General features: G+C 43.7%; 1 protein-coding gene across 1 annotated transcript in view; it reads right to left on the bottom strand.

The window, feature by feature from the left end:
- The window catches only part of atf6 (activating transcription factor 6), a 440,428-nt gene that overhangs the window by 309,641 nt on the left and 115,965 nt on the right, over window positions 1-14,822 (bottom strand). The window contains exon 10 of the mRNA XM_038795101.1: window positions 13,073-13,213. Coding sequence (XP_038651029.1) covers window positions 13,073-13,213 — 141 coding nt within the window. The remainder of the gene's footprint in view (window positions 1-13,072; window positions 13,214-14,822) is intronic.

The raw sequence follows: 14,822 nt of genomic DNA, 5'->3' as shown, positions 1-14,822 counted from the left end.
AGATCCTGTGTCAGTTTCTTCCTGAAAAAGGCTCAGGAGCAATGATCTCCCAATGCAGTGATGGGAAACATTTGCATTGTTAGCACGGCAGCTGCTGATCTGTTCAAAGTATTTTGTGAAAACAACTTGCAACCCTCAATCATTAGCATTTCAACCAGCTTCATATTGGTGACTGTATTCTTTAGACCCCTCTGCGTACACTTCTCTTCAAGTTCAACATTTCTTTTCCAAAATTATTTTTGGAAAATGGTCAAAAATGCCAAAATGTGGCACCCCAGCAAGTGATTCGTGCCTCGCTCACAAGAACCAAACAAGAAAGAGCAACATTTGTGGTCTTCCTGATTTGTTAAGTTGCTCAAGAAGCAGTAATGAAACAACACCAACAAACTCAGAGCTTTTCCCACTTGGGTAACGATGCAAAATTTTCAGACAAACCAACACATACTAAATTTCATACATCTACCAAATTAGCATTATAAAACATATGCCACAAATCCAAGGTGATTCTCCAATATGACAGGAACACAAATCGTCAAATAATGAAACAAAGCATTTATTTTCCAACCAATGGATCACATTTGCTACTGAAATTATTGAAATAAACCAAGTCAATTTCCTAATTAAAAATCACACTCTTACCCTGAAACAAGCAAACATACTGTTAATTTATTGTATTGACAAAGCCGTAGTGAAGGACGATTCTTCCGCAGGAACTAAAATAGCATAATGATGAAACAAATTATTAAACAAGAGCATCATTCAATTGACAATTCATGGGAAATTGGAAGCACAAATGAATTCGAATTTTAAAAAAATAAACCTGCGATCTAGCTATGCCTGTTCAGTCATGGGCCTACTTTGAATTCTGAACACACAAACACTGACAAAATAAATAAAGATCAAATTAATTACTTTGAGAATTCTTTTATTTTCATGGTCCTTTTCAAAAGACCAAATTCCACAAGAAAGTAAAATTAGGAGACTTGTGAAGGTTTGGCAGAACTCGAAGAGAATTCTCACAAAATAAAGATGACTCAAATTTGCAGGTTGTGGAGAAAAATGGCATAATTAATGGAGAAATAAAGAGAGCAAAGCTTTAAAAAGATTCATCCTTGGAAAAACAGAAAACCAATAATGTTGCCTTCTGTTACCACAACTTCAACTTAGATTCGGCACATCTGAAATTGGAAAATAAAAAGAATCCACAGAGGTTTAAGTTGTTGAGATGTATTCCCTCAAAACTAAAAAGCTTCAGGCTAGATTTTAGTTTGAATCACAACATCAAAACAAAAGTCTATAAAAAGAGACCTCAATATAGTCTGTGGTTCCTAGTTTCTCAAGCTTTTATGGCTTGACTATTTGGCCTGACAGAGGAAATACGTTTCCGAAAAGTTTGCAAAAATCATGCCACCAGGGTATCTGAATTTGGAAAGAAATGTACACTGGTTTTGCACCATCTTCATGGGCCTGCTGTTCTAGAGCTTCTGTCACCAGATTGTATAAAGCAGAGCACATGGGAGTAAAATCATTCACTGGTTTTCACATGGATACCAACTCAAACACTATGTAAAACACTCATTATGTCTAGACAGTTCATTGTTGAATGCCACCAGTTTTCCTGCTGCGATTCGCTTCAGTTACATGGATAAATTCAAGAAATTTTCTGCAGAGTCAAAGGTTGAATGAAAGAAAACACAAAAAAAATTCCAAGGGGACGATCCGCCATCTGTGGTTAGCTAAAAAAATTAAATATGGTATCAAACTTCAAGAAAAAGCATCATATTTTGCAAAGATGGGTGGCAGGTCGCAGATTGGACAGAATATAAAAAGCAGCAAATAATTACTTAAAGGTTAATAAGGAGGCGAGAGAAAGCTAGCTAAAAATATGAAGTCAGGTGGGCAGAGTTTCTGTAGATATTTTTTAAATGTTGACAAAATGAGCATTGGTCCTATAGAAAGTGAATCTGGGAAATTTATAATCGAAAATAAGGATTTAATAAATGGATTGAATAGGTATTTTGCAACTGTCTTCCCGAGTGGACACAAGTAACATCCCAAAAACAGCTATAGAATAGGAATTTTAAGGGAGGGAGAACAAAAAAATGTTACAATCATCAGAGAAGTGATACTGCGCTAATTATTGGAACTGATAGCCAGAATAGATTTCATCCGCCGATCTTAAAAGTGGCCAGTGAGATGCATTGGGTTTAATTTTCCAAAATTGAGTAGATTTGGGAAAGGCTTCCATTCGATTGGAATTATTCAAAAAGAGAGACAAAAAGCAGGGAGCTATAGTCCCTGGTGCTGTGAGGCAGCAGTGCTAACCAATGTGTCACCCAAGTTCTTTGAAGTCGCAAAAGGTACTGTGGATAAAGGGAAACCAGTGGATCTACTGTACTTAGATTTTCAGTAGGCATTGATGAGGTGACTCATCAAAGGTTACGGTGTAAAATAAAAGCTCATAGTGTGCGGGGTCACATATTGGCATCGATAGAAGATTGGCTAGCTGACAGGAAATAGAGTGTAGACATATATGGCTCATTATCTCTTTGGCAGGATGACACAGGCGGTGTGCCACAGGAATCAGTACCTGGACATCAACTATTTTCAATTCACAATGATTTGGATCACGGGTCCAATGGTATGTTTGCTAAATTTGCCGGCAGAGTGGTTAGCACAGCTGCCTCAGAGCGGCAGGGACCCGGGTTCGATTTCGACTATGGGTGACTGGTTGGAGAAATCGGGGCTGGCGCTGGTTTGACGCCGGTCAGCCATGCTCCACCCCCTCTGAAATGGTGTCATCGTGAGGTGCACAGCATGCAGTCGCAATGCCGTTGGCGGGACAATGCGTGGGTCACGTGTGCTCACACAAATCTTGAACTCTTGTGTGGCGGCTGTGGACTGTGTCCAGCGCCATCACACTCGGCCGGGATCCATGCCGCTGACCAGGGGGGCTTCTGCGAGGGCTGAGGAGACTTGTGGGGGGGTGGCCAGGTGGTGGGATGTGGGGACTCATGGCAGGTTGGGTCTGCGCACGGCCGGTGCCATGTTGTACGGCGCGACCGCTGCAGGTTGTCAGCCGTGCGCATGCGTGGCCCCGGACCCGGCCATTTTCGGCATGGGAGGTGGGGGTTTTGGCCGACACTGGTGCTAGCCCCTCACCGGTACCGGATTGGTGAGGAGTTCGCACCAATTTTTTCCACGTGGATTCTCCGTTCGAGTGGCACTTAGCTGCAGAAACGGAGAATCCAGCCCGTGGTTTTTTAAAACTATCTGTTACTTCAAAAACATACCCAAAGCTGAACAACCAGACTGAAGTTCCTTCTGACTACAAGACAGAGGATGTAGAGCAGCTGCCAACAAAAGAGTTTATTTTTTGTCTGCATTACCATCTTTAATTGAGCCTCTGCACTGATCGATTTTACAACAGGCTCACCGTTCAACCTGCATTTAATTATCATCCACCCAATCTCCTATTTTCAGCTCATTCACAAGAAGCAAATTTTTCTCCAATGAAACACAGCACAGGAAGAGCAAAAGATGCATTATTTTGGGCTGTTTATTGAAGGGAAGAAGGACATTCGATAGAATTTGGGAACTCATGGGAGGTGGGGGGAAAGTAGGGTTTTCATTCAAGGAAAACCAAAGGGAAAGCAATAAATAGAATTATCATTGAAATGAAAAACAATACAAATCAGGGAGGTTTAACTTTTGAATCAGAAGATCTGGCGCAGCGGTGGTGCCTTGAAGGATAAACAAACTGCCAGCAGTCAGCGTGCATGCTAACCCAAATGTAAAATCCCCATTTATGTGAACCATGGGAAGGCATCCAATACCCAGTTTGTGTACCCGTGCTGTTCGCCATAAATACGTGCAATGCGTGGGAATGATTACTAAATTCACTTGCTTACTGACTCACAAAGTTATTGTAGTCATGAGGTAAAAAAAGATTGACAGCAACCAAGATCTAAACCAGGATCTGCTCCTGATACATCTGATAAATAATACACGACTGGGTGCGAATTGAAGGCTATAACCAACTCACCACACCATCTGTTAGTTTCTGTGTTACTGAAATTTTCCCATCTCATTTGCCACTTCCGTCATTAGCACATCAATGCTGTGAAGTTCTGTGCCTATATTATTAATATTCTGAAGATGTCAGATTTAATTAAAGATAAAGAATCTCGTGTGACATAAATAGTGAAGACCAGAATGCAGTTTATATGAAATAAAAATAGAAAAATCTCCAAATACCCAATGGATTAGTCAAAAACCAGGCAAACATTTTTGGGAGAAACTACAACCGGGTTTGTCAGAAGTCACTTTGATAAGAGTGCCGGTGGGGTGCTTGAGAATCAGGTGAGTTTGGCTCAAGTTAGAATCAGAGCTTAATGGGAAATGGAATGAGAGTTTGGTCAAGTTAAAAATCAGAGCTTGATGGGAAATGGAATGTCAAGTTTGTATACGTGCATTGTGAAATGAACCGCTTCTGTGAGAAAGCGTTATCACGTCCTTGGCTGTCTGGAAAGCCTGTGAACCATCCGTGGGAGACTGTAACTGTTTGTGAGAACTACACTCCTCAGGACTGTCGATAAAAACTTGCTATACTATGAAACATGTGACCTAACTATTATTAATGATGGGAAAAATAATTACATGAAGGAGGGGAGTAATGAGCTAATTGTATGATTAATGATTGAAAGGCTTGAGGGGTTTCGTAAGAATATATAGTCAACTGTAATTTAGAAAAATTTGCTTTTTCACTTGCTGTAACTCTGAGTTACAACTGTGCTGTAGCCCCGCGGTAAATAAACTGTTCTTTTAAGTTATCTGGTGTGATTACCTCTGGACTGCAAAAATTTAGTATTAACGCAGGAATTGCTTTTTATGTTGAGGTCAGTGGCGTGCCTGTGCCATTGCAGTGCCCAGTTGGGAAACTATTGCCAGCACTGAGGCTGGGGTCCCAAAAAATACAATTGTTACAGGAACAAACAGCACAAAAACCTTATCAATAACAATACAAAAGCAATTAAAATTAGAAAATTGCCTTTTATTATGCTTTCCAGGAGTATTACGATCCCAGACCAGACCCTAACACTGGCTCGGATACTGGATAGAAACCTCAATATTTTATTTTAATTTTGTAAGACTGTGAGGAAAGGGTACTTCACCCAGGAGTGACTGCACAAAGAAATAGGGATCTCATCGATTAAAACAAACTTTATTACTAATACAGTCTTAAAATCTTCAACATCACACTAGAAAATAGCTCACAATTACCCCTCAAACCATACTACTTAATACAGTGAATACAATACCCTTAATTGCTATTCTTATTATCTCGCGGCTTTTCACAGTAACTTCATTTGAAGCCTACTTGGGGTCACGATTTCAAAGTGAGAGGGGGAAAGTTTAAGGGAGATGTGCGTGGAAAGTTTTTTTACGTAGAGGGTGGTGGGTGCCTGGAACGCTTTACCAGCAGAGGTGCTAGAGGCGGGCACGATAGCATCATTTAAGAGGCATCTAGATGGGTATATGAACGGGCGAGAACAGAGGAAAGTAGACCTTGGAAAATAGGAGACAGGTTTAGATAAAGGATCTGGATCTGTGCAGGCTGGGAGGGCCGAAGAGCCTGTTCCTGTGCTGTAATTTTCTTTGTTCTTTGTTACTTGTGACAATAAGCGTTTCATTTCATTTCATTATTCCCACTTAAACAACAAGAAAATCAACCAGCTGAGCTCTCAATCCAACTTAAATACCAATGGCACAGAGGAATACTTGCTTTACAATTACTCTTTGAGAAATATCTCTTGACACTGCTTTACAGAAAAAATCTGACTCCTGTTTCAACTGGTTTGTTTCAGCTCCACATTGTCCTCAGACAAGTCTGCACTATTGCTCTTTGCCTTCCCTGATTTCAACCTTCCTTCCCATTTTCTTCCCCACCCACACAAACCCAGAGGTCAGCACATTAACCTTCTTGAAAAATGACTTTAGAACGAAAATTGGGAGGTTTGAAACACAAACAGAAACATTGCCAGAGTCGTCATCCGCCCTGCCAGTGACAGCAGCAGCATATCCCATCTCTTGAAATCCACTTTCGTCTGCTCCACCAGCCGAGCCAGGTTCAAATCTTATCATCTTTTATTGTGCCAATCTCGCTCGTCGCCACTTGCTTTCTCAACTGGTGCGCCAGCATCGTGCTCGCCTTCTTCCCGTGCTCAGATGCTGCCCTCTAGCCGTCCATACCTACCCCACCATCTTCCCCATAGACACTACCCCAAACTCTATCTTGAGCCTCTACCTCTCCTTCAACAGACCTGCTGCCTCCAGCGCCTCCAAATACCTCCTGGACACCCTCATAATTCCATCTACAAGTCTTGCCAACTCCGCCCCTTCAGCTTTCTCCCTGTGTGCCCGAATTGAGATATACTCCCCTCCCCCCCCCTAACCACCGCCTTGAATGCCTCACACAGCAAGGCGGCTGTAACCTCCCGCAGCCTGGCGTCTGTGATCTTCCCCGTGACGTTTAGCTCCACGCACCCCCGAATGGCAGCCATCACCCACTTGCATACCTCCTCCTCCGCCAATAACTGCATATTCAGTCTCCACTGCGGATGCTGCCCTGCCCCCAATGCAAATGCACCCAATGCCGCGCATGATCGGAGACCATGATCGCTGGATACTCTGAGTCAACCACCCCCGCCAACAACACCTTGCTCTACATGAAAAAGTCAATCCAGGAGTACGGCCGTGCACATGGGAGAAGTATGAAAATGTCTTTGCCCTGGGCCTCCCAAACCTCCACAGGTCGTGTGCCCCCCCCCCCCCCCCCCCCCCCAATCATATGCTCCATAAACCGCTTCAGTTCCTTCGCCATTGTCGACACCTTCATCGACCTTGTACTCAACCAGTCCAAGCTCAGTTCTATAACCGTATTAAGATTCCACCCCCCCCCCCCCCCCCCCCCCCCAAATAATCAACTGGTGTGAGTCCAGGTCTGGAATCTTCTTTCACACCCGTGTCAAAAAAAACTACATCATCCCAATTTGGGGCATAAACGTTTACCAAAACCACCGGTAACCCCTCCAGCTTTCCACTAACTATCACGAACCTCCCCATCGAATCTGTCACATGTTCCCCACCTCGAACGTCATCTACTTATTCACCAACATAGCCAATCCCCCTCGGCTTTATGTCCAATCTCGAGTGGAACACCTGCCCCACCCATCCTTTCCTCAACCTTGTCTGGTCCCTTATCTTTAAGTGTGTCTCCTGCAAAAAGATCAGGTCCACCTTTAGACTCCTCATGTGCGTGAACACATGTGACTGTTTGACCGGCCCATTGACCGCCCCCTCCCCTGTTGATCAGCCATATCCCATTTTGGGCTCGCCCCCGGCCCATGAACGCATCCCTCCAGGCTCACCCTCAGATGTCCAGCGTCATCGATTCTTTTCCAACTGCGCTACATCAACCACACCCTTGTCCCCACCCCTGAACAAAACATCAACCCAATCATCCCCCTCGCGTCTGCCTCCTGGCAACTCCCCACTTTGCTCCCGTTAACTAGCCCGCCCAACTAGTATGGTGACTCCCGCCCAAGGCCTCCAACTTCCCGACCACCCCAACTCTCCTCTCCTCCAACAATAATCCCCTCAAGAGCAACAAAAGGTGCACTCACCCTCGATGTTACCCCATGAAAAAGCCTGCCCTCTAGAAAACCCGGCAGGTACAGTACTCCAAACATCACCCCCCTTTTAAAGAGGGCAGCTTTGACCCGGTTAAACCCAGCCCTCCTTTTCGCTCTCAGGTTTTGGTACACCCACAGCTCGTTCCCTCCCCAGCTGCATTTCCTAGTCTGCCTCGCCAACTGCTCCTCATGCTCCCCCACCCCCTCCTCCACTTTCTGGATTGCCCGGCCCTGGGACTCCAGCCTCTGCTCCACTCTCTCGATTCCTGACTTAATTGGTTCCACCACGTTGGCCAGGTCTTCCAGGGCCACTTTCCTGTGTTGGCAGAACTTTCCATTAAGGAATTCTATTAACTGCTCCGGTGACCACTGGGCCATCTTATCCTGTCGTGCACCACAAAGATTCTCCTGTTCCAGCAGTTCTTTTCTTCTCGCCTGACTCTTAGTCCATGGATCCATCCACCAGAGGAGTAAAACCTTCCCCAGGCACTCTTGCACTAAAATGATTTGCCCTTCGGGCGGAGTAAAAACCAAAAATTCAGTCTTGAGCGGGAGCCACCAAATGTGCGACCGCACACTCAATGGCCACTACCGGAGGTCCAGAAATGAAGTATAGTAACTGATGCTGCGCAACTGCCTTCTTCAGATGGAAGACCAGGGGAAGAGTTTTTTTATATGTCGGTGAGAAAGCCGCCACAAGCTGCAGAGATCGGTAGCTACACCTCTGTCCTCTGGGATCAGTCAACTACTCTCACTGGTCCTGCTTTCCCTATTTATTTCACTTATGCATCAAATCCAAACTGCTGCTTCTTAACTAAACATAATAAGTAAGCTATCTTAAAATCACTTACGAATTCTCAACCATCTACATTGGGTAATCTATGACTCCCGAATTTGAGTAATCTTCACAATTGCTGATTAATCTACTGAATGCATCAGCTTCTATCAATGAATGATTTTGCTCCAATCTCCTATACTTGTCTCCTTTGAGGTTTTTGCTTCCTTGTTTTTGTCAGTCCCAAATTCTCTATGTACCTCTCACATAGGAAACAGAAAAAGGAGTAGGCCATTCAGCCCGTCAAGCCTGCTCTGCCATGCAAACAGATCGTGGCTGATCATTTACCTCTTGAGACCATTTTTCCCCACTATCGCCACATCCTTTGATGTCATTAGTATCCAGAAATTTAGTGATTTCTGTCTTGAACATGCTTATTGATTGAGCTTCCACAGCCCTCTGGGGGGGAGAATACCTAAGATTCATCACCCTCCCAGTGAATAAATTCCTCCTCATCTCAGTTTTAAACTTACAGGATACTGCAAGGCCTGGATAGAGTGGACATGGAGAGGATGTTTCCTCTTGTAGGAAAAACTAGAACCAGAGGACACCATCTCAGACTAAAGGGGTGATCCTTTAAAACAGAGATGAGGAGGAATTTCTTCAGCCAGAGGGCGGTGAATCTGTGGAACTCTTTGCAACAGAAGGCTGTGGAGGCCAAATAACGGAGTGTCTTTAAGACAGAGATAAATAGGCTCTTGATTAATAAGGGGATCAGAGGTTATGGGGAGACGGGAGGAGAATGGGGAGAAGAAAATATCAGCCATGATTGAATGGCGGAGCAGACTCGATGGGCCGAGTTGCCTAATTCTGCTCCTTTGTCTTATGGTCTTATGGTTTTTAGTGGCTTGCTCCTGCCTGCCCTTATTCTGAGACTGTGTCCCCTGGTGCTAGAATCAACAGCCAGGGAAAACGTCCCATATGAAGTTTCAATCAGGTCACCCCTCAATAGTTTACAACTCAATAGAATAGAGGCCCAGTTCCCTCAGTCTCGCCTCATAGGGCAATCCTGCTCACCAAGGAATTAGTCTGATGAAACTCCGTTATACTCCTTCTTTAGATAAAACCAACAGAGTCATACACAGTCTCATTCAGGCTCTATACAATTGCAGCAAGACATCTTTACTCCTGTACTCAACTCCCCTTGCAAAGAAAGGCCAATGTACCAATTGCCTTCCTAACTGCTTGCTGCATCTGCATTCGAGCTTTTACTGAGTCATGAACAAGAACATCCAGATCCCTTTGGATATCAACACTTACCCACCTCCCACCAAATACTGTCCCTTTCTGTTTTTCTACCACCCACCAAATACTGTCCCTTTCTGTTTTTCTACCAAAGTGGATAACTTCACACTTATTCACATTATATTCTATGCGCCATGTTCTTGCCCATTCACTTAGCCTGCCCAGACACGCGCACGGTAGCACAGTGGTTAGCACAGTTGCTTCACAGCTCCAGGGTCCCAGGTTCGATTCCCGGCTTGGGTCTCTGTCTGTTCGGAGTCTGCACGTTCTCCCCGTGTCTGCTTGGATTTACTCCAGGTGCTCCGGTTTCCTTCCACAGTCCAAAGATGTGCAGGTTAGGTGGATTGGCCATGCTAAATTGCCCTTAGCGTCCAAAAAGGTTGGGTTGGGTTACGGCGATAGGGTGGCTGTGTGGGCTTAGGTGGGGTGCTCTTTCCAAGGGCCGGTGCAGACTCAATGCGCCAAATGGCCTCCTTCTGCACTGTAAATTCTATGATAACCTGCTTGATGCCTCCCTGAATCCTCTTCACAACTCTCATCCTGCCTAGTTTTGTATTATTTGCAAATGTGAACATATTACATTTGGCCCCGACATCCAAATGATTTATATAGACTGTGATCAGCACTGATCCTTGCTGTACCCTACCTGTAAAAGCCTGTCATCTTGAGAATGACCCACTGATCCCTACTCCCTTTTCTTTCTGAATATACTATTGAAGTACCCCAATATTACTCCAAATATTGGCTCTAATTTCAACCGCACCTCTCCCTTGGTTCGATCCTTCTCACCACTTACTTTCCCTCGGGTCCCTGGCGCTGTGAAGCAACAGTGCTAACTGGATTAGCACACTGGGCTAAATCGCTGGCTTTTAAAGCAGACCAAGGCAGGCCAGCAGCACGGTTCAATTCCCGTACCAGCCTCCCCGAACAGGCGCCGGAATGTGGCGACTAGGGACTTTTCACAATCACGTCATTTGAAGCCTACTTGTGACAATAAGCTATTTTAATTTCATTCATTTCATTTCATTCTCAAAGTCTCTCATTACCCCGATCATTCAGATTTCTCAATTTTGTCTCTACTATTGTTTTACAAACTTCCCAGGGAACACAGCAAAACAACAGTGAAGAATCTTGAACTCACAAGTATATAACAAGGCAGGATAGGGAAAGGCCATCTGTGAACTGTGGCAGCATCCACAGATACAATAGGGCTGGAGTATGGGTGGAAGGAAGCTTTGTTGGTTTTGGTTATGGTTTTCCAACATCCATTTTAGTTTCTGTGAATTGTTTTTCTCTCAATTTTGCTGGATTTCACTTTTACTTGTACATCCTGTTGCTCTAGTGGTACAGAGTGAGGAGATTGATCGAGCACTGTGAGTATGAATGGATAACAAGGATAAAAGTTGGATCGAAGGAGAAATGGAATATGCATAAATAAGCACCTATTAATAAAACAATATTGAGATCATGTTAGAGACAACCTGACTATTCTGTTCTTCTTGTAGAATTTAATATTGGAATCTATTCATTCCATGATAAGCATGATTGTATAATAACGCAATCAAAGTGAATAATATTTTTAATTTTCTACAATCATACATCTCTATGTTGCTTGCACATCTTCATTCAAGTTTCTGCAACATTGACAGCACCAACATTGCCCTGTTCAAGGCTACCAATTATTCCCTGCTGTGACTCCCAGGTAACCAACCTTTTTGGCCTTTCTGTGGCATTGAATGCAATGGACTGCACCATGCACCCACACCATCTTTCATTCATCTCCAGTGGACTTGTATTGGTAGGAGTGATCCACTCCTACCTGTCTCTCGAGCCATGACCCACCGCCTGTCCCAATATGGTTGCCTCCAGTTTATCCCAAGGATCTATCTTTCATCCCCTCCTTGACTCATTTAGGAATTATGCTATAGAGGCATCACCCGACAAGACAGGGTTGGTTTCCTAATATGTACATATAATAAACAATGATAACAACCAGTTCCACCTGTAAATTAATGACAATTTCTTTGGCATTATCAGACCGCCTGTTCATTCCTCCAATTAACACTGGGAAGACCAATAAAAAATCTCTACCCTTGCAACTTTATAATATCGCTTACCCACAGCTTGATCAGGTAGCACAATTTGGCAACCTCAACGTTCTGCTTGAGCTGCAGATAAACCAAGATGACTTATTTCCACCTCATGTGAAATTGCCCACCTCTACGTACTGCAACTGCAGCCAACACTGTAATCTATACTTTATTAACCTCTTAACCAGCCCCCAAGCTTCATCTTTCAGTTTAATTTAATAATCTTAATTAGTATCACAAGTAGGCTTACATTAAACACTGCAGTGAAGTTACTGTGAAAACCCCTAGTCGTCACACTTCGGCGCCTGTTCGGGTACACAGTGGGAGAACTCAGAATGTCCAATTCACCCAACAGCTGGCCTTTTAGGACTTGTGGAAGGAAACCGGAGCACCCGGAGGAAACCCACGTAGACACGGGGAGAACGTGCAGACTCCGTACAGAGTGTGACCCAAGCCGGGAATCGCACCCGGGTCCCTGGTGCTGTGATGCAACAGTGCTAACCACTGTGTTACTGTAACACCCAGTTCTTCTCCTGGCCTCATCCTCTCTTCTCAGTTTGTCCGTCTCCCACCCCTCCAGCCACTGTCATCAGTCCAAGCCTGGCTGACTGACACGGGTACCACATGGATTTCAATGCATTCATTTCAAAATCTTTCATATCACCCACAAATACCTCCAGAATGTTGCACACTCTTCCACAATGTTGTGTCCCAAGCCCTTCACTGCTCAAACCCTGGCCTCAAAGCATCCCACATTCTTCAGCAACTGTCTCGATCTTAACCTCTGGAACTGAATCCCCAAACCCTCGCTCTGGCTTCTGCTTGCTCCATTCTTCGTTGCTTTCTCGAAAAGGTACCTGCTTCGCTACACTTTCAATCAGTTCTCTTAACTCTTAACTCTCCCACTTGCGCTTGGTGCCTATTTTCACTCCTCCTTGAAGTATCTTGGGATAGTTTTGATGTGAGGGAATCTGACATCGATCTGAGTTCATTGTTGTTTGACACCACAGACAGAAGTTTCATCTTAATATGTGAATACATTAAAATAGAGCTGAAAAGCTTTAAGGCTGCCCTTTTCAATGTTGAGGCCAAATAACTAGTCTTCATAAAAGAACATAGGAAACAGATGGGAGGACAGACTAACTTCAAAAATTTACCTACTCCAACAATGATAACAAGCATACATGCTGTGGGTGAGACAACGTTACCTGTAATTGTCTGCAGTAAATTTTTCAGTTGTTTCCCGAAAGCCTCCAGCTCCATTTTCATCAGAAAATCCCAAAAGATGTCTACTGTGGGTGGCAGTACCAGCTTTGGACTGCAGTGCACTGGAATTTCTTTCCCAAATGCTAAATAAAAGCACAGATGAAGTTATTTTTGCAAGATTATCACAGTTAAGTATATTGTGCCTGAAATCATGTTTGAAGCCACTTTGTTCTGAAATTTATCTTCATTAATTCCCACTCTAATGACGCGAGGTGGTGGCTTCATCGAATGAAACATCTGACTTATCAGCGGGATCAAACACTTGTCATATATAGCCTATGACTATTGCAGGTTTAGTCCCACTGCTCCCACATACACACAATAGCGAAAAAGGATGCTTAAACCTCACCTTGAGATCTCCATGAGCAACTGAACCAACATAGATCTCCTACCCTGCAGCATTCACTGAATGAGATCATCCAATGTGATAACTTTGCATGGTAAAGTTATTTGCACAGGAAATTCGGTTGAAGCTGCTGAAACATATTTCACCTCACACTCAAAGTCAGATTATTGAATCTGAGCTGGAATTATATGTTGATCCGATGACAGTGATAATGATGGGCCAGTTACACGGCATCAATTTTTCCATACTGCACCAAATTTGAGCCTGCAGAAATGAGTTACACTGACTCCTTCATAAACCAATTTCAAATCAAGGGGAATCACTGCCAAAGTCCAAATGCCAGCAAAATGCCAATGTAAAAATTACTGGCCTGTCAGGAGAGGCCTTCATGAAGATTAAAAGTAGAAGGGAAATGTAACAGCACAGCTGACACATACTTAAGAAGCTTAATTTTCTCAGTTAAATGGCATTACACACTGCAGTCAACATGATGTCAAATGGTGGTGTCAAAATTCTGTTTACAGACTCATAACTGACACCACATCCTCACTCCAGTTACAATGCACCAGTGACAATAACATGTGCAGTATAATTTCCCAAAAGGATACTACATGAGTCCACTTGATTTTTTTGTTGCAACATCCAATTAAAGAACTATTTAATATTCAAAAAGCTTCATACATGGAATATGACTCGGAATGATTTATTCTCAACAACCTCACGCCAACATAATTGTTCTCAATGACAAGGACATATGAAATGAAAAATGAAATGAAAATCACTTATTGTCACGAGTAGGCTTCAATGAAGTTACTGTGAAAAGCCCCTAGTCACCACATTCCGGCGCCTGTCCGGGGAGGCTGGTACGGGAATCGAACCATGCTGCTGGCCTGCTTCGTCTGCTTTAAAGCCCAGCGATTTAGCCGAGTGAGCTAAACCAGCCCCTTTTGCTCCCTTTGGCAAAATCTGGGAGGCTTCAAAAACAAAACTAAACAGTTCAACTAGTTTAAAATCAACTCTGCAGTAACCGATGTGTGTTCTAAAGAACAATGGACTAGAAGCTGCTCATCTTCAAACTACAAACTCAGCTCAGCTTAACGCAAGTGTCATATCTGTGAGACATGAAAGAGATCCCAAACTGTTTCAATTAAACCTTACTCACTCTCCGTTCAGTTAAAAAAACAGACTGCTGGACCAACAACATGGCTGTTTAGGTCACATGGTTTTCAAATTGGCTACAGTTCTGCAAAATTCCAACAGTAATTTCAGGACAAAGCTCAACCCTCATTCTTGTGGAATCCCGCACCTACCCAGTGTGACCCATTCCAATCAATGAAACAAGGGAT

Source organism: Scyliorhinus canicula, chromosome 4 (assembly GCF_902713615.1).
Source record: "Scyliorhinus canicula chromosome 4, sScyCan1.1, whole genome shotgun sequence".
NCBI lineage: Eukaryota > Metazoa > Chordata > Chondrichthyes > Carcharhiniformes > Scyliorhinidae > Scyliorhinus > Scyliorhinus canicula.
This window is presented reverse-complemented; position numbering and strand designations above follow the sequence as displayed.